General features: G+C 44.0%; 1 protein-coding gene across 6 annotated transcripts in view; it reads left to right on the top strand.

Moving 5' to 3' along the window:
* The window catches only part of LOC132827048 (unconventional myosin-XVIIIb-like), a 350661-nt gene that overhangs the window by 157568 nt on the left and 167472 nt on the right, over positions 1–25621 (top strand). For all 6 annotated transcript variants that reach the window (XM_060843476.1, XM_060843475.1, XM_060843474.1 and 3 more), the window contains 4 exons: positions 6029–6176; positions 9375–9534; positions 12552–12735; positions 17118–17349. In XM_060843476.1, coding sequence (XP_060699459.1) covers positions 6029–6176; positions 9375–9534; positions 12552–12735; positions 17118–17349 — 724 coding nt within the window. The remainder of the gene's footprint in view (positions 1–6028; positions 6177–9374; positions 9535–12551; positions 12736–17117; positions 17350–25621) is intronic.

Below are 25621 nucleotides of genomic sequence, written 5' to 3'. Positions count from 1 at the left end.
CTGCCCCTTACCTTACAACCCAGCTCTCTGCTAAGGGGAGGGGCTTCTCCCTATCCATCGATCTGTGCCCATCATCATTTTGTAGACTTCAATCAGATTCTCCCCTCAGCTTTCCTTGCTCTAAGGAAAACAACCCCTCACTTATCTAGTCTCTTTCTTTTTACATCCAGAAGTGCTCTCACACACAGTTGAACATATTTTTCCCCCATCACTAAATCATTCACAGTATTAATTTCATCTATTAATGAGCATCAGTAAATCGCCCATGTTTGCAGTTGAGTTGTTTACATGCAAAACCCATTAAGGGATCAATGGTGAGGGAGAGCTAGGGTGAGTGGGAGAGGGGTAAATCAAAATGCAATTGCAAGGGGCATCTACCCCGTTTCTTATGAGTTAAGGGTTATTGCTTGGAGTGCTGAAGAAACAACTGACCGATTTTTAATCTGTTTTAGATATTTATTGTGTCAGAGATTCTTTATGCTGCACAAGTAGGCTCTTCAGCCCATCAAATTCAGCCCCAATCCCTGCAGAATATTTCGTCAATTCCATTCACTTTCTCTTTACCAGAAACTCTGCAAGTTTATTCCGCTCAGTTGCTCATTCAATATCCTTCTGATCTCATTGACTGCCTCAGCTTCCCCCACCCCCACTGGCAGTGAGTTAATGCCTCTCGCTCCCCTGCATGCCTTGCCCAATCGCTTCAATTCATGTTCTCTGCTCCTTGTACCTTCAGCTAATGGAGGAAACTTTATTTTGCCTCCGTTATCTGAACCTGTCATAATATCGTGGGTCTCGCTCAACGCTCTCAGCCTCTGCAGGCAAACCTACCCATGAGTGATTGATGCAACACCAGGTTCCTAAAACTGATAATATTCTCTGTCTCATAGGAACCATTTGTCACTCAAACGGCAACAAATTCTAAAGCAAGTTAAAGATAATTCATAACCTGTCATGACATTGCCATGATGAGCCAGTTAATCATCCTCGGCTAAAATGTTTTATCCTACTCCACCTTTCGCTATCAGGTTTAACATGATAGTAGTTCCTGATATTTGAATACCTTCATGAAATATTGGTGCGTTTTCCACTATCACATTGTATGAGTTGCAGGCTTGAATATCATTTGTCCCCCAGCAGACACCATTTTCCCTGCAACACAAGCGGAAAGTACTGGAGAAACTCAATTTTGGTAAAGTCACGAAAATCAAAAACGCATCTCTTACTTTTTGTCTTTTTTGTAGTTGAGCAACCCAGCTCCAAACAAGTTAAATATGGGTTCTCTGCTTTTCCAGGCTTGCCCTCTCGAAATGAACTGAAATGAAGTGTCTGTTTCCCACCTAGATGTCGGTTATCAAAGGAGCATGTGGCTTTTTTATGTTTCCTACCAATATTTATTGCCTCAGATTTATTAATATTGAGGTTAATTTCCCAATCATATGCCCATTTTACACATTTATTAATCTCACAGAATCATAGAAATGTACAGCACGGAAACAGACCCTTCAGTCCAACTCGTCCATGCCAGTTATCCTAATCTAATCCCATTTACCAACTTAGCCGATATCTGTTTAAACCCTTCCTATTTATATACCAATCCAGATGCCTTTTAAATGTTGTACCAGTCTCCACCACTTCCTCTGGCAGCTCACTCCACACCCGTACCACCTTCTGTGTGAAGAAGTTGCCCCTTAGGTCCCTTTTATATCTTTCCCCTCTCATCCTAAACCTATGCTCTCTAGTTCTGGACTCCTCCACCCCAGGGAAAAGACCTTGCCTATTCACCTTATCCACGCCCAGGGAAAGCAGCCCCTGCCTATTCTTATATCTTGCACAGTCTGCTCAAGTTAGAGTATTCAGTGAGGATGAATATAAATTTAGTTTTTTTTAAAATCACTCATGGGTTGTGGGCTTTGTGAGCTGGCCTAGCATGTTTGATTATCTCCAGTTAAGTATATTTAAAACAGATGATTGATCCTCTTGGTAATCAAGAACCTAAGGTTACAGGGAGAATACAGCAAAATGGGGGTTGAAAAACCAATCAGTTCTATGCTGACACAGATTGTAGTGATTGGAATACCATTACTCAGCAAAGCCACTCCACACCCTGATGGTGAAAAATGTGTCCTCCCTCCAATTACTCTCCAAAGTAAACACATGACAGTATTCCCTGGGTATGAAGTGAGAGCATCTTACACAAGTGCCTGTTCCCATACTTTTGAAATCCCATTGAAGTATTAATTTTAGCTATCAACTAAGTTCAACAATTCATATGCAGTTAGCTTTGGTCTCAACCCTGGACATTCCTGGCTGTATATTCTTGAAAACTCTTGACTGTGGTTGATTTACCAGCAATTAGTCTGGTTTACCGGTAATTGAAAGGAGCTCCTTCGAGGGCAGTTATAAGACCATAAGGCATTGGAGCAAAATGTAGGCCATTTGGCCCATCAGGGCTGCTCTGCCATTCAATCATGCAGTGACTTTGCTGAGGAATGGAAGATATTTTTACTTTCTGTGAAATAGCTGCACAGTGACTGGTATCCCATCACCAGGTCACCCTTTATTTACATGTGCCCAGTACATGAGCTGCCAGCTCAGATCCAGCCCCTGGAATGAGGAGACTCTGAATCTCCTGTTTATTTTATTACAAAAAAAAAAGGAAAACTTAACATTTACAGCTGTATACAACAGCAATTTTAACAAGGGAGAGGAGCAGCAAAGCTAGGCCCCAAACCCTACCGTTCAACCAGTTTATAGAGAGATGAGGACAAACCTCAAATCCCAGTTCCACATAAAAGACAGCAACAATGACATTTATACATAAAAGGAGAATCCAGTTACATAGAAAAAACGTGCATACAATACAGACCCAGCAAGCCCCCATCCCTCCCACCCTCTGGCTCTCTGTCCACCCCATGTCCCTTCCAGTTCTCGGTCTGCCCTGACCCACGTTTCGACTGCCTCTGGGACAGCCCGCCCCGATACCCGCCCAGGGTGACAGCGGTCAGGACGGCCTACCCACCCCCTGGCTTCACTAACCACCCTCAGCACCTTTCGACCACCTCTAGGACAACCCGGGGTACCTGCCTGGGGTGACAGCGCTGAGCACGGCTACCCACTTCTGGCTCTTGGTCTGCCCCTATGTACCAATGAGCTCTCACCCACCTCAATGTGCCGTCCAGCCTGTGGGCTATCCTGGAGCAGCAAAGCCAGGCCCCACACCCTACCGTTCAACCAGTTTACACAGACATGAGGACAGACCTCAAATCCCAGTTCCACATATGACAAGACAGCGACAATGACATTTATACATAAAAAACTAATCCAGTTACATAAATAAAGTGCAGACAATACAGACCCAGCAAGCCCCCATCCCTCCCACCTTCCGATTACTCTAAGGCAGCCCGCCCCTACCCACCTTCCGGCTCTTGGTCCACCCCATGTTCCCTCCAGTTCTCGGTCCGTCCTGACCCACCTTTCGACCACAGTCCGTCCTGATTACCCCTTCTCAGGACGACAGTGTTCAGAATGGCCGACCCACCATCCAGCTCTCAGGGCAACTGGCATCAGGGTGGCCTACCCACCCTCCAGCTTTCGGAGCAGCCTACCAACCTTCAGGGTCACAGGATGGCCTGCCCACTCTCAGGCTCTTGAGGTGACAGCTTTAAAGACAAACCATGAGCCTCCCAGCTCACAGCAAGGCCTGCCAGACCCAGGGACACGCAAGACAGTGCAGGTGATAGACCCAGGAAACCCCCACAATACAGTTAATTACCAAAAAAACAGAGTCCTTTCTGGTACACAGTCCAAATCCATACAGTCTTCAAAATATAGAATCCATTTCCAGGAAGAGTCCACTCCACTATACAATGTGCAATGTCAGAAATAGAGTCCACTCCAAACAGCAGAGTCCACAACCAAGGGCAGAGTCCACTCCTGAAAGCAGCAAATGCACACCCCTCAGCACACAGGCATTCAGTCTCCATGGAGTCCTGGTCCAGTCTTGGAAAACCAGGCCCACTCACAGGAACATAGTACAGGTGCAGTTAACTCACAGGGGTTTGGTCCACTCCTGAAGGAAAGGTCAGCTGCCAAACTCCAGGATACAGCAACTGCTCACCTCCCAGAACACACACAGGTGATCAATCTTCAGAGGCCCAGTCCCAGGACTAGGCCTTCCACAGGAACAGCTCCTCTGGTAAAATGTATGTCTTCCACAAGGGCTCAGTCCAAACACCAATAAAAAGTGAAGACACATACAAAAAAAAAACAAAGGAAACTAGAGTCCAAGGGCTAAGCCCTACCACAAAATTAACAATATCCTTTTCTCAAAAAGAGAGAAAAGAGAAACACAGGTTGTAACCAGCCAGTGAAACAACAACCCCCTAATGAGAACTGAGTTACCCCTGAAACACATGATGTACATCAGGAGCTTAGTAATCAGTCCTCACTAAAAGGAATGCCAGTTAACAAACTAGCAAAATAATTCAGCGGAATCAGGAATCAGGAATCAGGAATCAGGAATCAGGAATCAGGAATCAGGAATCAGGAATCAGGAATCAGGAATCAGGAATCAGGAATCCTTCCTTCCCCCCTCCCCAATCTTCAAAAATAGGGGAGGTAGAAACTAACAGTAGCACACTGACTATAACACCAGCCAGCTCAGAGCCACTCCCTGGAATGAGGAGACTCTCTGAATCTCCTGTTTATATCTGTCAGCCAGGGCTCCCTGATTGGCCCAGGTTAACAACCCCAATTGGGGATCGCATAATCAATGGGATCCATCTGGGTCTCATACCAATCAATACAATCTGTGTCAGCATAAAGTGCTCCCAGGTTAGGTAGAAGATAGTATCACTGCAACACGCTACATCTTAAAACAATTCCAAAAGCTGTTGCTAGGCAGTTTTATTTTCAACCCAAAGATACCTGGTGGCAATATGTCACAGAAAATTATCAAATCCAACTTCTGTAAAAGTTGCATGACACTCGTGTTCTTAAACTGGAAAGGGTGCAGAAAAGATTTACACGAGTTTGAACTATAGGGAGAGGCTGAGTAGGCTGGGGCCTTTATCGTTGGAACATCAAAGGCTGAGGAGTGACATTACAGAGGTTTATAAAATCATGATGAAACAGAAGGGTGAATAGCCAAGCTCTTTTTCCCAGGCTTGGGAAGTCTAAAACTAGAGGACATAGGTATCAGGTGAGAGGGAAAAGATTTGAAAGGAACCTAAGAGTAGAACAAGCTGCCAGAGGAAGTGGTGGAGGCTGGTGCTTTTATAACATTTAAGGCATCTGGATGGGTACATGATTAGGAAAGATATAGAAGGATATGGGATAAATGCTGGCAAGTGGGACTAGGTCAGAATGGGATATCTGGTTTGCATGGATAGGTTGGACTGAAGGGTCTACTTCTGTGCCGTATGATTGTATCACTCTTGTCTAACCAAGAAGCAAACTCCACACAGTTGCATTTTTTCTTCAAAACCATTAAAAAATAACAAAGTAATATGTTCTCTGCAACACAACAGCATCCAATCTTCTAATTTGCAAGTTTTTATTTTCAAATAAATTATTTTCGGTTCTTACAGACCCCTGAGCAAAAGGCAATCTGCAACACGCGTTAGGTTTGTCTTCTGAAAAGTATGTGTGACTCATGCAAACCGTCCATTTTTGAGCTAATTTTCAGCACTTCACTCCATCACTCTTACATTCCTGACAGTTCATTTAAAATTCTTATTGCTTTTTTTGTAACTGGCAAAAAAGTTGACTTCAATATAAGCTGGATATAGACTGAAGTCTCAGAATTCAAAGAGCTGAACCCACTCAGCATTCACGATAATTTCCAAAGTGCACCCAGAGGCAATTAAACTGTTTTGTATAACGTATACGCAACAGAAGACAAAGTTATCTCGCAGCCCCTGTTTTTTATTGTCTCGCTTTTGCTCCACATAAGTCTGCTATATGAAAATCAAACTGCAAATACTTTAGGTTCTCTATTGAGTCTCACGTTTAGCGTTTCATCTTTCAGTTCAAGGTTCATCCATCTACACAAGGTGAGGAACCCAAAGGCCTTCTCTGGATTCTGGATGAAGAGGTGTTAGTCCAAGGCTCCAATGATGCTGTTGTCCTTGACCGTTTGTGTTCCTACTTTGAGAAGAAGGGAATGGAAAAAGAAGGTAATGATAGAAATAAAACAAACAGTGTACTTTGTAAAGAGTGTACAAAGAATAAGTATGGGATACAGCAGCTCTAATTTGTTATTTTAATTAGTAGACTCAAGAGATCAGTTGCTAAGGTATAATGAACAGATTGGTGATGGTTTATTGAGCACAGTATCTGGGAAACCACATTGTCTATCTTCAGTAATGTGTTTCTTGTAAATGGTATCTGCTCACTCAATGATAGATTAATGTTGATGTCAGTGCAAGCAGCTAATAAAGAAATCAACACAGATATTTGCTTAGATATTCCTTGTTGAGTACTGAAACCATTAGATGTTTATAACATCTGTTTCTCACTCTGAGAATTCATCAGATAAATTCTAGTAATGATCCAACAATGCAGTGATTTAAACAAACTGTTAATGTGTGTGTTTTGTTTCATTCCATCTGTTACTGAGATGTTCATGTTTCTGTAACAAAGAGCAAGTGCAAACATCCATATCCTCAGGCTTCCTGTACCCAAGGTCTTACCAGACCCAGAGTTGCAGCAGGTAGACAAAGGCTGTAAATCTAAAATCTGGAGTCTTTGACAACATTACTCTGAGATTGGAAGATGGAAGAAGCATGAAACCTCATTTGTCACATTGTTTTCACACCCTTCCCACCAGGAAAAAAGACATGTATTTATTTAGCTTTTTTAATATCTTTACTATGACCCAAAGTGGTTGACAGTTAACAAAGTGTGGCCATTATTGGATGTGGACAAGGAAAGCCATTACCTTGCATGCATTTGAACAGCACAGCACAGAATGGGGATATGACTATTTAATGAAACAATGTTAACAGGTGTGGCTGACCAGAGAACAACAATTGTAAGGGCTTCAGAACCCTGGTGTAACTTGTAATGATGTCCTGGAATTGGCCATCACTGAGCATAAATAGCACAGTGTGGGCAGAGTTAGAGCAGACCAAATTAAACAGATACTACTACATCAGACTACACTAGACTAGGAAGATTTTGAGACCACATGCACATTAACAAGATAGATTACTCCTTATGTAATGTAACTTTCAAATATGAACCTGACATATCCGTGATTAACATTATAATAGTATTTAGCATTAATGTATAATAAAGAAATTTAAACCTGAAGACAATTCTTGATTTTGTCTTCTTTTTTTCCAATCAGTCTTGAGCATGAATTCATAGTGTAGCATTAAACCACATACAGTACCGTGGTATTCATGTAGATAAATCCTTAAATGTGGCAGGGCAAATTGATAAGATGAGTTGCATGGGTTTATGACTTGATGCATGGAATATAAAAGCATCATGTTAGACCTCTCTACACCATTGTTTAGACCAAAGCTAGGACTTTATGGACAATTATGAGCAACACAATTCAATACAGATGTAAAGTCCTCAGAAAGGTTACATAGAAACATGGAAAGTAAGTGAAGGAGTGGGTGATTTGGCCAATTGGGCCTGCCCTTACAAAGGCTGATTATCCAAGTTCCTGTTCACACTTTCTCCTCTCACCCTTTGATGCCGTAAAATCTATATGTAACTCCTTCTTGAAAGCATTCAATATTTTGGCCTCAACTGGCCTTTGTGACAGACAGTTCTATAGGCTCAACACTCTGAGTGAAGCAGTTTCACCTCATCTCAGTCCTAAATGCCCCTCCCTATCCATAACCCCTGAAACCTCTGGTCTTGGACCCCGCAGTCCTCGGGAACATCATTCCTGTGTTACCCTGTCTAGACTTGTTAGAATTTCCTAGGTTTCTGTGAGATTATACTTTTAACGTCTACTGAATATAAATCCACATCTCTCTTTGTAAGACATGACAGAGGAGGTTTACCTTTTGGCCTAGACCTTTTCCAGAGCCTTTCAGTGTCAGTTTTTGTTAATTTGCTCAATTACTACCCACAGCGTCTGTGAGGAAGACAAAGAGTAAAACTCTTCACTAAATCAGATTGACACACAGACTGCAAATCGGAATTTTTTTTTAAAAATCGGAACTTAAATCATGTATGAGGAGCAAAATAAATTACGAGCAGGGAACATGATGGTTCAGTGGTTAGCACTGCTGCTTCACGGTGTTGGGGATACGGGTTCAATTCCACCCCTGGGCAACTCTCTGTGTGGAGTTTGCACATTCTCCTGGTATCTGCATGGGTTTCCTCTGGGTGCTCCAGTTTTCCACCCATAGTCCAAAGGTGTGCAGGTTAAATGGATTGGCCAGGGGAAATGCAGGGTTACAGAGGTAGGGTAGGGGGCTGGATTTGGGTGGGATACCCTTTGGAGGGTTGGTGTAGGTGCATTGGGCTGAATGGCATGTTTCCATACAGTAGGGTTTCTATGACCTAAAATAAGAATTGGCAAATGGGATTAAGGGAGAGTTGGAAGGGTAGTGGTAATTTTATTGGATTAGTCCTTGCTGAACACTCTGGGCACATGGGTGTAAATTACAGCATTTGATGAATTTAAATCTACTTAATGAAATCTGGAAAAGAAAACGAATCTCATTGATGGTGACCATGGAACTATAAGTGATTGTTGATTGTTGTAAGGGGACAGGAAATCTGCTGTCCTTACCTGGTCTGGCCTACAGGTGACTCCAGACCCACAGCGGTGTTGTGGACTCTCCACTGTCCCTCTGCAACGGCTGAGTGAACTTTTCAGGTCAAGGGCAGCCAGGGACGGGTAGCAACTGTTTACCCTGGCAGTGATGCCCATGTCTCAGCAAATAATAGCAACAAAAGGGAAGGAGGCCAATCCTTGACCATTAATCATTTTAAGTTAAAAGTCACACAACACAAACCTATAGTCCAATAGGTTTAATTAGAAGCACTAGTTTTCGGGGCGCTGCTCCTTCATCCCATAACCACCTGATGAAAGAGCAGCACTCTGAAAGTAATGCTTCCACTTAAACCTGTTGGATTATAATCTGGTGTTGTGTGATTTTTAACTTTATCCACGACAGTCCAACACTGGCATCTCCAAATCATTAATTATTTTAAAGTCATATTAAAATATTCATTGGTAGACTTTTTACAGCAGGAAGGTCTTTTTGCCTGGCCACACCATTCCTTTACCCTTGCGCTTTCCTTCAACTGTATTTTTTGTGGTAAAATTTTGTCTGATCTTTGGGTTCTGAATATTTCACACGAATACCGCTAAAGCCTGCATTGATGAATTGTGCCTGCAGAGAGCCAGCCAGTGAGGAGGTGTGAACAGGAGCTGCAGTTTGTGATAGCACACCAGCTCGGCACAGACCCTGTGAGATACGATCTGACAGGTTGGATCAACAAGGCCAAGCAAAACCTCTCGCTGGAGAATGCCAGCCAGCTACTGCAGGAATCCAGAATGTAAGTGTTCCAGCCTCATGGCCAAGATGACCAGCTGAGATCCAAGATCTAAAACATCAACCAGCTGTTGTATCACTGCAAGGGTTCCATACATTTATGCATCATCAATATATGTGACGTTTCCATATAAAGACCAGAAGACTATAAAGAACATTCAGCCATTCAGCCCCTCGAGCCTGCTCTCCTATTCAATAGGATTATGGCTGATCCAACACTCCTTACATCACTTTCCTGACTTTTCTCTTTAACCCTTGATTCCCTGGCTGATGAAGAATCTATCTATCGCCACCTTAAATAGACACGATGACTCTGCCCCCACAGTTCTCTGTGGCAAGGAGTTCCAAAGACTCTCAACCCTCTAAGAGAATAAATGCCTCCTCATCTCAGTCTTAAATTGGTGCCCCTTTATTCTGAGTCTATGCCTCCTGGTCTCCCATAAGGGGAAACATTTTCTCAGCACTGACCCTGTCAAGTCCAAGATGTTTCAATGAGATCACCTCTCATTCCTCTGAGTTCCAGTGAGTTTAGCCCAACCTGTTTAGCCTTTGCTCATAAGACAATCCTTCCATCCTAGGGATCATCCTCAGGAGCTTTCTCTGAACTGCTTCCAATGAAGCAATATCTTTCTTCAAATAAAGGAACCAAAATTACTCAGTATTCTCTAGATGTGATCTCACCAACACCTTTTACATTTGCAGTAAGTCTTCCTCACTCTTACACACCAAATCCCTTGAAATAAGTGCCAACAATCCATTAGCTTTCCTGAGTAACTGGCTCACCTTTAATCATCCTCTCTGTGTAATGAGGTCAGTGCAGTATCTTCAATCAGTCACTTATCCATTGTATTTAAACATCAATAATCATAGAACTCAGACCATGTGTGTAGGTCTATGATATCATAACCTTGTGAATTGCTATTGTTGTAAATAAACTTCAAGATGTCTGACTCAAGTTTCTTTCGCTAGGGGACTCAGTTGATCCCTTAAGTGGTCATCAATTGGCTACTGTCGAACTTTAATTAGCAGTGTGTTGGGAAGATTGCCCATGGATCTTTCATCCAGAAGTTGATCACTGACAGGGTGGAAAAAGTAATTAATTGGACAGGTTAGCACTGTTGAAATAACCTAACCTCTTCCTGAGATTTACCCTCTTCCTGGGATGAGTATCTCAACAATGCTATCCCTTCTAATTATTTACTCTACGTCCTTCTGCCCTGGCATCTTTAGGAATGGAAACTATCCTCTTTGCTCAACTCCCATGTCCCCACTAGTGCACTCCATGCTGAGAACCGGTTCAACAATTCTCCCAGAATGGATCCTTTAAACTCTATGCATTATAATACGTATTAGACCCATGAACAGATTAATCAATATGGAATATCTTATTAATATCCAACTCCCTTGTGGGTCTTTGCCCACAGAATAGATATATGATTCACTTTGGTTTTCTAAAAACCACGTTCTTTTATTAACATCAATCCAATGAGGTTTGTGAAAGCTTTATTTAAAATGTTTTTCTTAATAATGTACAAATAATATGAGGAACTCTTGGCTAAGCTTGATGTTCCTCTAAACTGAGATCCTCCTGACTTATGGAATGTACACTATAGAAAGACATCTCATAGAAAAATATAGCAAGGAGCTGAGGGCCTGAGTACAAGACCTATTAAAGGGTAGACAAGAGTATGACAGAAGGGAAAACTGAGGGAGACAAATGGTTGTACTGTGGTGAAGGTGCTGTTGCTCCTTGAATGGAGCTTTCATCCTGAGCTAGAAGTGGGTTGGGAGGCAGGTGTGTTGGCAGTCTCTTATAATGGTCAGAATTCCACAATGTTGGCATGGACCTGCCTCTGGCCTAATTCCAAAGAAGTGGTTTCTGGAAGGTCATGGCTTCTTGGCCATCAGTGGTGAGTGGCCAATTAAGGCCAATCTTCATCCACTACCTAGACATTGTTGTCCAGATGCAGGAGGGACCCCTGACATGCTTTGGAGTCCCTGGATAGAATTGTGGCATCCTCTAAATATCAGGCTGGTGGCAGGGTGGGAGGGTGGGGGTGGCAGGTTGCTGGTGGTGGAGCTGATCATGAGACATAGCACAGGTCAGTGCCTGAGGTGCATCTGTGAAAAGTACAGCATAGATCTGTGGAGCTATGTGGTCCAGAACTGCAGGCCAGCAGAGAGGACACTATCCTTGTGCAGTGATGGCTCACCAGCTATGGCCAAAGTCTATTCAGTGGTTACATATATCTTGAGGGCATTCTTCACCCATGTGGGCAGCGCCCTCTGCCCTGACCATTGGTACTGCTGACCTCCCAGACCTTCAAAAGACCCATTGGCCCATCCCTGTAGAGTCCACACCAACAATTGAGTATCTGCTCAATCTTCCCCAGCACCTAATACAGTCACATCAGAAAATCCCTACAGTGCAGAAGCAGGCTATTCAACCCATCAAGTTTGCACCAACCCACTGAAAAGCATACTACTCAGAATCACTCCCTACCTATCCCCTAACCCCTGACACATCCCTTAACCCTGTGGAGGAATGTAGCATGGCCAATACACCTAACCTGCAAATCTTTGGACATTGGGAGGAATCTGGAACATTTGGAGGAAACCCACGCAGACAAGGGGAGAACATGCAAACTCCGCACAGACAGACACCCAAGCTTGGAATTGAACGCAGGTCCCTGGTACTGTGATGCAGCACTGCTAACCACTGAGCCACTGTGCTGCCCTATTTCTCCTTGGGATCTCCATTTGTGAATTCCCCATTTTATTCCAAAACAATCAGAATGGGACAATTAAAAAGGACATAGATTAGCAATAACAATCTGACATCTTTAAAGAAGAGAGACGGTGAAATTGAAAGCAGTTAAATGATTTCCACATTGTGGTCCTCTAGACCCTGAATTATCTTGTATTTCTTTGCTGGTTTTGTTTTATAATTCTATCTGTAATGTTGAACACAGCACTGACAATGAAACACAGCTAATCTATTCCATTACTTCCTCCAACCAGTGAATTCCTCAAGAGCCTTTTCTCTTCAAGATCTAAAATCCCGATGATATGTCGGTCAGTGTCTGGTTTGGAAGGCACTTCCCAGCAGGCTTTGCAAAGGATCAGTTGTGTCCGGAAGACATTTAGCACCAGCTTTGCAGCTGTGAAGCGAAGTACTGTATGTGCACAGATCAAATTGCAAGTGGTAAGTGTGAATAGGATGGGGGGTTATATTTATACTAAGGATGGATGCGCTTGTCTCCATTCATTTCCGTTTAGCACAATTAAACTGATGGAAGCCCATCAAATTCAGTCCCCGCACTGCGTTCTGGACAGATTGCTAGGGCTACTTTTAAAATTGAAAGTAATAGAAGGAAAAATCAGGAGAGTTGTAAAATGGACAGCCATTTGGCAGCTTTGCAAAATTGCCCTAAATCAAAATTGCTCCCTTAGTCTTAATATCTCAGCCTTCCTTTCCCTTTTATTGCTTTTAGTTGCAATTTGTTTTCAAGAAGGAGACCTTAGGGCTAAAATGATCAAAAAGTTTGAGTGAAAAGCAGGAACAGGCTATTGAATTGGATGATCAGCCATGATTATAATGAATGGTGGGCTGAAGGGCCGAATGATGTACTGTTTCTCCTATTTTCTGTGTTTCTAGATAACTGGTATACCGTGGGTACAATTCAGCTTGCATTGGTGGCATACCTGTCACAACATAACTAGAAACAATGGGTTGAATTTCCAGAGCTCTAACCCAGAACAATGAGATGGTGAAAGTATAATTCACACTGGGAGTTGCAGCCTGAAACTATTTGTTGTATCGAAATTCCAGTGTTTTTTTCCATCAGATGTCTAACCTGGTCCCATTCTTAGAATCCAGCATTGATGTATATTGGAAAGCTTTGTGAGTTGAGACTTTGCCCATGTTATAAAGGCACCTCTTTTGATCATGAAGTTCTGGGCTGTGTTTTGAACTTTGTACTCCTGGTTCAGAGGCAGGGATACTATCCGATATATCAGCAGACCCCCTTCATGAGTGGGAGGATCTCTGGGAATGAGAAGCAATGACATAATGCACTGGTCCATGACTACCACAGTGTGTCTGTAGTCAATCCTATTGTAGGCACCTTTGAAATACCCATGTAGATTTGTGTTACAAGACAAATATTTACCCAATAATGTGCAAAATTGCCCAGTTATTTCCTGTGTACAAATCCAACCCAGTCAATTAATACCACTCTCGGTCATCCAGGATGAAAAGGATCATTGTCAGAACTGATAAGCAGCACTTACAAAGGAATAACCTACTTATTGATGCTCAGTTTGGGTTCAACCTGCACCTGCACTGCACACTGCACCTGATCTCATTATAACCTTGGTCCAAACATGGACAAAAGAGTTGAACTCCAGAGTTAAAGTGATAGTGGCTGCCCTGACATTAAGGAACTGAGTAAGGCATCAAGGAGATGTGATATAGTTCATGGGAAATAGCGAAAAGTTCTCCATTGGTTGGAATCATACTCAGCGCATAGGAAGATGGTTCTGGTTGTTGAAGGTCAGTCATCTCAGTTCCAGGACATCTCTGCAGGAGTTCCTCAGGGTAATGTCCTAGGCCCAACCATCGTTAGCTGTTTCATCAATGACCTTCCCTCCAACATACGGTCAGAAATAGAGATGTTCACTGATGATAGCACAACGTTCAGCACAATTCGCGACACCTCAGAGACTAAATCACTTCAGGTTCATTTGCAGCAAGACCTGGATGATATCTAGGCTTGTATTGATAAATGGCAAGAAACATTCACACCATAGAAGTGCCAGGCAGTGACCATCTCCAACGATAGAGAATCCAATCATCATCCCTTGAAGGTCAATGGCATTAACATTGCCTAATTCTTCATCGTCAAAATCCTGGGGGTTTATCCTTAATCAGAAACTGAACTGGAACAGCCATGTAAGTACTATGGCTGCAAGAGCAGGTAAGAAGCTAGGAATTCTGCAGCAAGCAATTCACTGCTGTCTCGTGCACCTTCATCCACCATCTACAAGGCCCAAGTCAGGAGGGTGATGGAATACTCTCAACTTGCTTGGATGGGTGCAGTTCCAACTGCACTCATGAAGCCTAACACAATCCCACTTGTTTGACACCCCATCCACAATCTACAACATCCACTCCCTTCATCACGGATGCACAGTGGCAGCATGATGCAATGCAACAATTCACCAAGGGTCCTTCATCAGAACTTTCCAAACCCACAACCTCTACCATTTCGAATGACAAGTGTGGCAGATGCACAGGGACACCACCGCCTACAAATTCCCCTTCACACTATACATCTTCCTGATTTGCACATTTATCATCATTCTGTCATTGTCATTGGATCAAAGTTCTGGAGTTCCCTTCCTGACAGCACCATACATGTTCCTAGACCCCAATGATTGCATCAATTCAAGATGGCAGCTCACCAGTACCTTAACAAGGGCAGTTCCGGATGTACAATAAACGATGACCTAGCCACAGTCCTGTGAATGAATAATAAAAACAGTTCTGATGGTACTGGATGCATTGTTGATTGTTTGAGTCAGACCTTTAAGGAATCATAGATTTGACCAAATCTGCTCGTGCAGTTCAATTACAAAGCAAATATGCTTTGTTTGCAAAGGTTAAGTAGAACATAATAGCTCAGCACATAAACAGTGATCATTTATGTCTTTCAAGGGGCTGGTTGGTAAAATTTGACTGTAAATATTTTTCTACTAAAAATTTACTTTTCAGCTTTCCATTAAATTCTGTTGATGGTTAAAGTCAAAAGATCTCCTGAGGTCTTTTTACTGCTTTAAAGAGACCCTGTGGATGTATAGAATCAGTGGAGTGATTAAAACTGAAATTCGAAAGAATTTCTCCTGTTTGGGATTCGATATGAGGGAAGATATGCTCGAAAACCTAAGTGAGCAGCTGAAATTGATTGAAATTATGAAAACCCAAATGGGAGGCTTAGACAAGGAGGAGCTAAATTGAGCTTTTGGACTGGTGGGGAAGATTGGAAACTTCATAAAAATATTTAAGCTAACCTCTGGTGAATGAATTGGCAAAATGAGTTTGGGAGTGTTAAGAAACACTGACTTTCTTAGAAAAAGCTTATTTTATGCTGACAAGTGACATGCAGATTAATTACATGTGGATAGCTGGGGATAAGAACATTAAATTAAATAGCATTTTTTGTATGTTTGACTGTATTACATAAGTATACTTCAGTTTGTGGCTCAGGGGACAAATGGTTTCCCAGTTAGGCTGGCAAGGTACTGGGGATTGTGCGGTGCAGGTGAATTGGAGGGATATCAGATCTTGTGGGGATAGTTGGAGATTGCATGTGGTGGGGCTTAGCTATGGGTGATTCAGTGATCATGGGAGTTTCAGATAGATAAACAGAAATTGCTGGAGATCAGCAGCAATCAACTCTTCTTAATACAGAAGCCACTGAACTCGAAATGTTAACTCTACTTTTCCCCCAAGGATGCGACCAGATCTGCTGTGTTCCTCCAACTATTTTGGTTTTGATTTCAGATCTTTGGCAAGCACAGTTATTTGTTTTACATTATGGGAGTTTCAGACTTGGACAAAGAGATGCTGGCAATCATGCTGGGTGTGTCTGATACCTGCACAGGAGTTGTCAACAATCTCAAATGGTGGTGTAAAGTGTGAGCCATGTTGTTTCTGGCGGAAACATTCCTGCTCCTCTTGGCCATAAAGCTGTGCTGTAAATGCTCTAAACCTCTTTGTTCTGCTTCAACTCCTTTTACCTGCTGGGATTCTCCAGTCTCAGGAAATCTGGTCTCCACGGGTTAGAACTAACATCCCTGCTACATTGAACAAAAATTGTGATTAAGAATCTTTTATGGCCTGGCCCATTTCCTGAAAACAGTCACTTATCCCTTAGCCAGGTGAAACTCAGTTAAGATTGGAAGTTTTTTTTTAGATTAGATTACTTACAGTGTGGAAACAGGCCCTTTGGCCCAACAAGTCCACACCAACCCGCCGAAGCGCAACCCACCCAGATCCATTGCCGTACATTTACCCCTTCACCTAACCCTACGGCAATTTAGCATGGCCAATTCACCTAACCTGCACATTTTTTTTTGAACTGTGGGAGGAAACCGGAGCATCCTGAGGAAACCCATGCAGATACTGGAAGAATGTGCAGGGAATTGAACCCGGGTCTCTGGCGCTGTGAGGCAGCAGTGCTAACCATTGTGCCACCGTGCCGCCCGCAGGTTGTTTTGTATTTCAGAATGTAAAGGAGTTCCAATCACATCTGTAAAAAAATTGCTAACTGAGTGGAAGTGGATATTATGCATCATCTAATCTTCATTTTTCGAAGGGAGCTGTGCAGGCAATTTCCAATGGGAGTCAGAAATGGAAAAGTTAAACATTGCATGAGAACCTTTGGTGACATGATTATTATCTGTTTTAAATTGTTCCTGAATCTCCAGTACAGTCTAATACCAATAATGTGATACAGTGTCCCAAATAATTGCTCCTCAATTAAGTTCAAATAAAGTCTTAATCTGTTCTCTTTAAAATCTTAGGATGTTCTTACAAACCTTATGAAGCGTTCTGAAGCACACTTTGTGCACTGCTTTGTAGCAAGACTAGAGGAGAAAGATACAGAAGGGAAAATGCCTGCTAGTCAAAGACCTGGAGCTGGAGCAGAGGCACAGAACAGCAAAGAACACCCACTAGCAATGTTTGATATCCCAACACTGAGGACTCAGCTTCAGGGAACACAGCTACTGGATGCACTTCGTCTCTACAGGCTAGGTACAGTATCTGTTCTAACATTATACTGTTAACATACTTATTACCTAATTTATTCACACTACTTTAAGCTGCCTTTTTCCTTGCCAACAGAGGTACGTTGCCTGTGCTCTGTCACTCTGACTTTACTGTAGTCAATGGAGCTCATCATGACAGTTCTGTGGTGGAGCTCAGCTGGGGCTCCCTATTGTAGGGGTCAGCCTGGGAGCCCTCTGATGGAGCTCGGTCTAGGAGCTATATGGTGGAGCTTGGCCTGGGAGCTCCGTGGTGGAGCTTGGCCTGGGAACCCAATGATGAAGCTCAGGCTGGAAGCCCCATGATGGAGCTCAGCCTGGGAATCCCACGGTGGAGTTCAGCCTGGGAGCTCCGCGGTGGAGTTCAGCCTGGGAGCTCCATAGTGGAGTTCAGCCTGGGAGCTCCGTGGTGGAGTTCAGCCTGGGAGCTCCGTGGTGGAGTTCAGCCTGGGTGCTCCATGATGGGGTTCAGCCTGGGAGCTCCATGATGGGGTTCAGCCTGGGAGCTCCATAATGGAGTTCATCCTAGGAGATCCATGGTGGAGCTCAGCCAGGGAGCTCCATGATGGGGTTCAGCCTGGGAGCTCCATAGTGGAGTTCAGTCTGGGTGCTCCATGATGGGGTTCAGCCTGGGAGCTCCATAATGGAGTTCATCCTAGGAGATCCATGGTGGAGCTCAGCCTGGGAGCCCCATGATGGAGTTCAGCCTGGGAGCCCCATGATGGAGTTCAGCCTGGGAGCTCTGTGGTGGAGCTCAGCCTGGGAGCCCTGTGGTGGAGCTCAGCCTGGGAGCCCTGTGATGGAGTTCAGCCTGGGAGCTCTGTGGTGGAGCTCAGCCTGGGAGCCCTGTGATGGAGTTCAGCCTGGGAGCCCTGTGATGGAGTTCAGCCTGGGAGCTCTGTGGTGGAGCTCAGCCTGTGAGCTCTGTGGTGGAGTTCAGCCTGGGAGCTCTGTGGTGGAGCTCAGCCTGGGAGCCCTGTGATGGAGTTCAGCCTGGGAGCCCCATGATGGAGTTCAGCCTGGGAGCCCTGTGATGGAGTTCAGCCTGGGAGCCCCATGATGGAGTTCAGCCTGGGAGCTCTGTGATGGAGTTCAGCCTGGGAGCTCTGTGGTGGAGTTCAGCCTGGGAGCTCCATGATGGAGTTCAGCCTGGGAGCCCTGTGATGGAGCTCAGCCTGGGAGCCCTGTGGTGGAGTTCAGCCTGGGAGCCCTGTGATGGAGTTCAGCCTGGGAGCCCTGTGATGGAGTTCAGCCTGGGAGCTCTGTGGTGGAGCTCAGCCTGGGAGCCCTGTGGTGGAGTTCACCGTCTATTATCATGCTTCCATCCAATCAGAAGAAGCAGGCCAAAGATGAAAATGACACATGGGAAATGTAAAGTTGTTCATTATGGGAGGGAGAACAAGAGAACAGGCTATTACTTCAATGGAAAAAACTACAGAAAGCTCCAACTCAAAGGCACTTGAGATTACTTGTGGATAAGACACAGAAAGGTGGCACAAGGGTGCATCCGGTAATCAGGAAGGCTGATGGAATGTTGGAATGAAAGCAGGAATTGCTGGAGAAACTCAGCAGGTCTGGTAGCATCTCTGGGGAGAGAAAGAGAGCCAAATTTTCAGGATTGGTAACTCTTCATCAGAACTGAGTTCACTGGACCTGCAATGTTAATTCTGCTTTCTTTGCACAGATGCCACCAGACCTGCTGAGTTTCTCCAGCAATTTCTGTTTTAGTTTCGGATCTTCAGCTGCTGCAGATCTTTGTTTTATTTTAATGCAGTGTTGGCTCTTACGTCGGGGGGTGTGGGTTGGAGTATAAGAGTAGGGAAGTCTGACTGTAACTGTACAAGGTGCTGATGAGACCATATGTGGAGCACATTGAGCAGTTTGGTTCCCTTACTTAAGGAAAGATATCATTTCATTGGAGGCTGTTCAAGATAAGATCATGAGGATGATCCTTGATATAGGGGATTGTCTTATGAGCAAAAAGCTAAACATCTCAGCACTCTACTCACTGGAGTTTAGAACAATGTGAGGTGATCTCATGGAAACATATCAGATTCCTAATGCTGAGAGGATGTTGCTCCTCATGGGAGAGTCTCGGACCAGAGGGTATAGCCTCAGGGGAAAGGGCTGGGAATTCAACACTTGAAATGAGGAGGAATTTCATCTCTCAGAGGGTTGTGAGCCTTGAGAGTTCCTTACCACAGAGAGTTGGGGGGGCAGAGTCCTTGTGTATGCTTAAGGCTGGGATAGAGAGATCCTTGATCAGTCAGGGAATCAGGGATTGTAGCAAAAGGGCAGGAAAGTGGGCATAACAGATGCTGGATCAGCCACGATCCTATAGAATGGTGGACTATGCTCCTGTTCCTATTTCTTATAGCCTTTGAATCTGGATGAAGATGTCCTGCATCCATCCTTGGCTCTGTAGATTGCTGTCTCAGTGAGAAAGGGGTGTGTTTTGACAATGAGTTTGGAGTGAGGTTACCTATAGTGGTAAAGGTTTTTAACCTTCTCAACTCTCCAGTAGAAAGATGTCCTTAGCTTGGAGTTGAGAACCCCATCTGGAGGGCAGCCCAGAGGTCAGGAAACTTTATTTAAAGTTATTGGTTTGTTAAAGCCACCCGGACACCACTGTTCAAACAGCTGGCCTTAAATTAGCGATGAGATGGTGAAGTGGGTGCCAGCTGTTTATCTCTGGCAGCAAAGCGAGTGCAGGACAGGCTATCAGAGAAATCGTCTCACACTGACAGAAATCTCCAATTATGTGTAGGTCTTGTAGGTGTCGTTTAGCACATGTGTCTGATTTACTTGCTTACTTACTGGAACTTGCTTTACACTAATAATGAGACGTGATTTATTATCATTGAAACACAAGCTATATGCATGCAATACTATAAGTACATCTTTCTCTCCAATTTCCCTAGTAATCTTACAGTTCTTAAATTACCATGCCCTCACACTGCTTTAAAGTCTGCTTTGGAACTGCAAGATGATAATGAAGTTTATATTACCCAGATTGCAGCTCTGAACTGAGACTGAGATTGTTCTTCTCCCTTCCTAGCTTCCTGCTTCTTGTGGTGTCTCCGGAGTATCAATCCCTTTTGACTTGGATAGCCCCTTGAAATACAATCCCTTTGAACCTCCCCTAGTACACTACCTTACCATCGTTTACTGTGCCGGCATGGTAACCAACACACAGATTCCTCCTCAGTAATTACACCAGTTTGATGCAGCAATGTAATCAACATAATTCAGTTACTCCATGTGAATGAATTTCCATCTAAGAAAAAGGTGTTAAAGAAGGCAGTATTGGATATTGTAATTTCCCTATTGAGCAGGCTTCAGGGGCTGGGCTGCTGCAAAAACAGTTTGACTAAAACACTGTCCAAAACCTTGCAGCAGGGTTTCATCAACACCTCCCCAATATAGTCAATGACAGTTGTGTATCTCTCTGGCCTGATCCCATTTGATAGTGAATTCTGCAAGCTTCCTGGCCTACTGTCTTGACTTCCTTTCCTAGCTTACCATTTAGTTGACCAGTTTCCCAGCATGCCGTTCAATCGGCCATATTGCTCTCAGTGTCCCAAACTGGCTGTTATTTTATTTAAAAGGGGCATTCCACTATCTCCTCAGTCTCGCCATACATTCAGACCATTGTGGCAGGCAGGAGGCGTCCCCAGATAGCAAAAGGCAGGACCCAGAAGAATATTTTCAACCTAAGAAAAACTGAAACAAAAGCAGAAATTGCTGGAGAAACGGAACGGATCTGGGCCAGATAGATATGCATCTGTGGAAACAGAGTTAACATTTTGGGTCCACTGAACCTTCTTCAGAGCACTGAGTGTCTCCAGTGATATTGGTTTTTACCCAAGAAGAATATTACCCTGGGGGTGGGGCTGGGTGTTGTCTTAGATGCAACTCTCTGGACATGTCGGAGCTGTAGTGTAGAAGGATGCTGAGAAGGTCATGGGCACATGTGCTGTCATGCAGTATGAGCTGACAGTTCAAACCAACAGCCAACAAATACTGTCGGTACCAGTCTGGGTTACAGTGGCACTGATTCCATTCAGTCTTGCTTATTCCAGGGTCAGTTGCAGACTTGACATGTGGCAGCATATCCATAGTTTATGGATGCCCTGTTTGCATTGGCAGTGGACTTCATCGCCTTTGCTGTGTGTGCCAGCTATCCAGATGCCTACATTCTGCAAGAGTCATGCCTACCTCAGTTACAGAACCCATCTCCCAGGCTGGTTCCTCAGTGATGAGAGACTCACTTTAAGGGAGTTCTCACTCTCCTGAGAATGCCACAGAATGGGGCCCAATAGAGTTACAATGGGAACTATGTTCAGATATGGACCACTGTTGAATTGGTAGTTAGACTGTTGGAGATTCACCTCAGCTGTTTTGGTGGCATCTGTCAGATTCTCCAGGACAGTTCCTGTGCACTGTGTCCTGCACAGTATTGGGCAGAAAAGGGGCAGGCAACTTGGAGTGCGGGTGAGGGAGATGGTAGAAGCTGGTGAAGGGTCTATGTCAGGGAAAGTGTTTCTCTCTTGGGGTAGGCATGAACTTTATTGTGAAGACACAATGTAAACCTCTACTGCTAAATGAAGGGTATCATGGTATTACCCATTTCCCCTGTAATTCTTCAGAGTCTACTAGGATAGGGTTTCTGCAGAATCCTGATATATAACTCCCATCTATGCTGCAGGAACAACTATCTGACCATTAGAAAAATCTGGCCCTTTGTTTCCCTGTTGAGTGAAATATCTCTTTTTAACTCATTACTGGGCTGTGGCTTTCAATGGCTGGGCTAGTATTTATTTCCCATCCCTAGCTGCCCTTGAGAAGGTGGTAGTGAGCTGCCTTCTTGAACTGCTGGAGTCCATGTTCTGTGGGTAGATTAAATTTTCTTAGGGAGGGAATTGCAGAATTTTGACCCAGCGACAGTGATATATTTCCAAGTCAGGATGGTGAGCGGGTTGGAGGGAACTTGGAGGCAGTGGCATTCTCAGGTATTTACTGCACTTGTCCCTCTAGATGGAAGTGATTGTGGGTTTGAAAGGTGCTGTTTAAGGAACCTTGGGTGAATTTCTGCAGTGCATCTTATAGACAGTGCAAACTGCTGCCACTGAGCATCAGTGGTGGAGGGAGCAGATGTTTGTGGATGTGGTGCCAGTCAAACGGAGGCTGCTTTGTCCTGGATGGTGTCAAGCTTCTAGAGTGTTGTGGGAGCTGTCCCCCCATCCAGGCAAGAGGGGGAGTATTCCATCACACTCCTGACTTGTACCTTGTCAACAGAGGACAGTCTTTATATGAAGTCAAGAGGTATGTTATTTGATGTAGGATTTTTAGCCTCTAACCTGCTGTTGTAGCCAAAGTACTTATGTGGCTGTACAGTTGAGTTTCTGGTCAATGGTAGTCCCCAAGATGTTGATGGTGGGGGATTCAGTTATGGTAGCACCATTGAATGTTAAGGGGTGGTGATTAGATTATCTCTTGCTGCTGACGGTTATTGCCTGGTATTTGCATGGTACAAATGTTGCTTGCACTTGTCAGTGCAGGCCTGGGATTGTTCAGATCTTTTTGCATTTGAACATGGGCTATTTCAGTATCTGAGGAGTGATGTATGATGCTGAACATGGTTAGGCCTAAGACAATACTCTGAGGAATTCTTGTAGAGATGTTCTGGAGCTGAGATGACTGACTTTCAACGACCAAAATCATCTCTCCAGGACACCCGTACCACTCAACCCCGCTGACCCATGGCTGAACATTTCAACTCCCCCTCCCACTCTGCTGAGGACATGCAGGTCCTGGGCCTCCTCCACTGCCACTCCCTCACCACCTGATGCCAGGAGGAAGAACGCCTCATCTTCTGCCTCAGAACCCTTCAACCCCAGGGCATCAATGTGGACCTCATCAGTTTCCTCATTTCTCCTCCCTCCACCTTACCCCAGTTCCAAACTCCCAGCTCAGCACCATCCTCATGGCCTGTCCCACCTGTCAATCTTCCTTCCCACCTATCTGCTCCACCCTCCTCTCCGACCTATCACCTTTGCCCCTTCCTCCATGCACCTATTGAACTCTCAACCACCTTCTCCCCACCCCCACCCACCCTCACCCACCTGGGTCTCTCTCACTAATATCCTCACATACAGATGAGGATGGACACAACTTTGACTGGGACAACACATCCATCCTAGGACAAGCCAAACAGAGACACGTACGAGAATTCCTAGAAGCATGGCATTCCAACTGGAACTCTATCAACAAACACATCGAGTTAGACCCCATCTACCACCTCCTGAGAAAAGGAACAAGGAGTGACTTCACCACAGGAAAAGGCATCACCAACCCAAAGAAACTCAAACATACAAATAGAAAGCAGGAATTTTCAGCATTGCTTCGCATGAGGTCCACTGGAGATGTTACGTAGTAAGGTAATAAAATGTCTGGAAATGAATCTTCCAGCTCAGTGGGCAAACCTATATCCAAAACCTCAACCTGAGCTATAAGTCTTCTCAAAACTCGGCCACCCCTTCCCATTTATCTCTCCACCCCCGAGTCTTCTAGCCTCATTCCTGATGAAGGGCTCCTGCCCGAAGCGTCAATTTTCCTGCTCCTCGGATGCTGCCTGACCTGCTGTGCTTTTTCAGCACCACTCTAATCTTGACTCTAATCTCCAGCGTCTACAGTCCTCACTTTCGCCTTATTGCATGCCAGGTATGTTCCCTTGATTCCCATTGATTTGGGGTTTGCTGGGGGTCATTGCTGCTTGGGGCACCTGGTCAAGTGAGGCTCTGATATTAAGGGAAACCATTCTCTCCTCTCCTTGAAATTCAGCTCTTTTGTCCATGTTTGAACTATCCTGCTTTAGTTTATTTGCTGAAATCATCCCAACGCTTTGTGAAAAACAACATGCACTTATATAGCACCTTTAGCTCAGGAAAGCTTCACAGGAGTGTAAACAGATAGAAATTGACCATCCAGCCAAGGGAAAATAATAGAACTGGTGGCCCTCAGGATGTTGTATTACTGATTTGTCCTCAGATTTGTCATTAAGGTCACAGTTTATTGCTTGAGAAGCTCAAAGCAGAGGACAATTAGGGCCAAAGATATGATGTGGAGTTGGATTCACAAACATTCACAAACATGATGAAGGGCTTATGCCCAAAATCTCGATTCTCCTGCTCCTCAGATGCTGCTTGATATGCTGGGCTTTACCAGCACCACTTTATTGGAGTGGAGTCACAAACAGGCCATGTGAGGTAGGGCTGATAGGAATCATTCTTTGATGGATGTTAAGAGAGCCAATTGGGATTTTAGGGCAACGTGGCAGCTTTTGTAGTTACTTTCTAGCACTATCCCATAAACTGTGACAGACTTCAACACCTTAACATGTCATGATGGGATTCCTCACTGCCTGGGTTGTTATTCCAGCACCATTACTGCAAAACTAATGCACCTTACTGGACTGTTGATATTTTTAATGTATCAAAAGATCCCAGGATGCTTCACAGTGGCAGAAATAGCATAATTAGACAAGAAATGACAGCAAGCAGCATAGAGGACACAAAGACTTATGGCTGAAAGCCTGGTCAAAGCACCTTGATTGTGAACTGCTTTGAGGTGACCTGTTGTCATGAGAAACATATTATATATATTTGAAAACATTTTATGCTTAATCTTTCTTGGAAGATGTAAGCTTCATGCACTTGTGAACAAAATGATTTAGTTCAAGTTTTGTGGGAATACCTGGAGTGGTTTCTTTAAAAAAAGATCATTGTGCATATAGGAGGTCTTTTTGTAAACAAGGCTTTGCAGAAATCAGATTGATGCCTGCTTGCTATTCAGTAGGCCCCTGCTGGGACTGTTTGAACAGTGATTGATTTGGAGAGATTTCTGCTTTTATCCAGTCTTCATTTGATAGACAAGACACCTATGAGAAAGGGCTACCCAACTGATCTCTTCCACTTCTGAAAAGAATACCCTTTTGTTGAGTTCAGGATGAAACTATTTCTTCTTGTGAAAAATTGGCTGCAGGAACTTCTTATATTACATTTTTTGAGCAAGCTGTGTCTCCTTAGACTCCAGAGACAACTGGACATGATTAATAACTAGACCTACATGCCAGAACACCAGAGCAATAAACCTTTGAACATTTTATGTTTTATCCTTTTCCCTTCAAGAATAACTCATTAGCCAAAGTTATTTTTAGAAGCCAATCTCTGCAGAGAAATTCATTGTGTTTTCCCTTCCCC

Source organism: Hemiscyllium ocellatum, chromosome 24 (genome assembly GCF_020745735.1).
Source record: "Hemiscyllium ocellatum isolate sHemOce1 chromosome 24, sHemOce1.pat.X.cur, whole genome shotgun sequence".
Classification (NCBI taxonomy): domain Eukaryota; kingdom Metazoa; phylum Chordata; class Chondrichthyes; order Orectolobiformes; family Hemiscylliidae; genus Hemiscyllium; species Hemiscyllium ocellatum.
The sequence above is the reverse complement of the archived record's forward strand: the minus strand, read 5'-3'. Positions and strand labels throughout refer to the sequence as shown.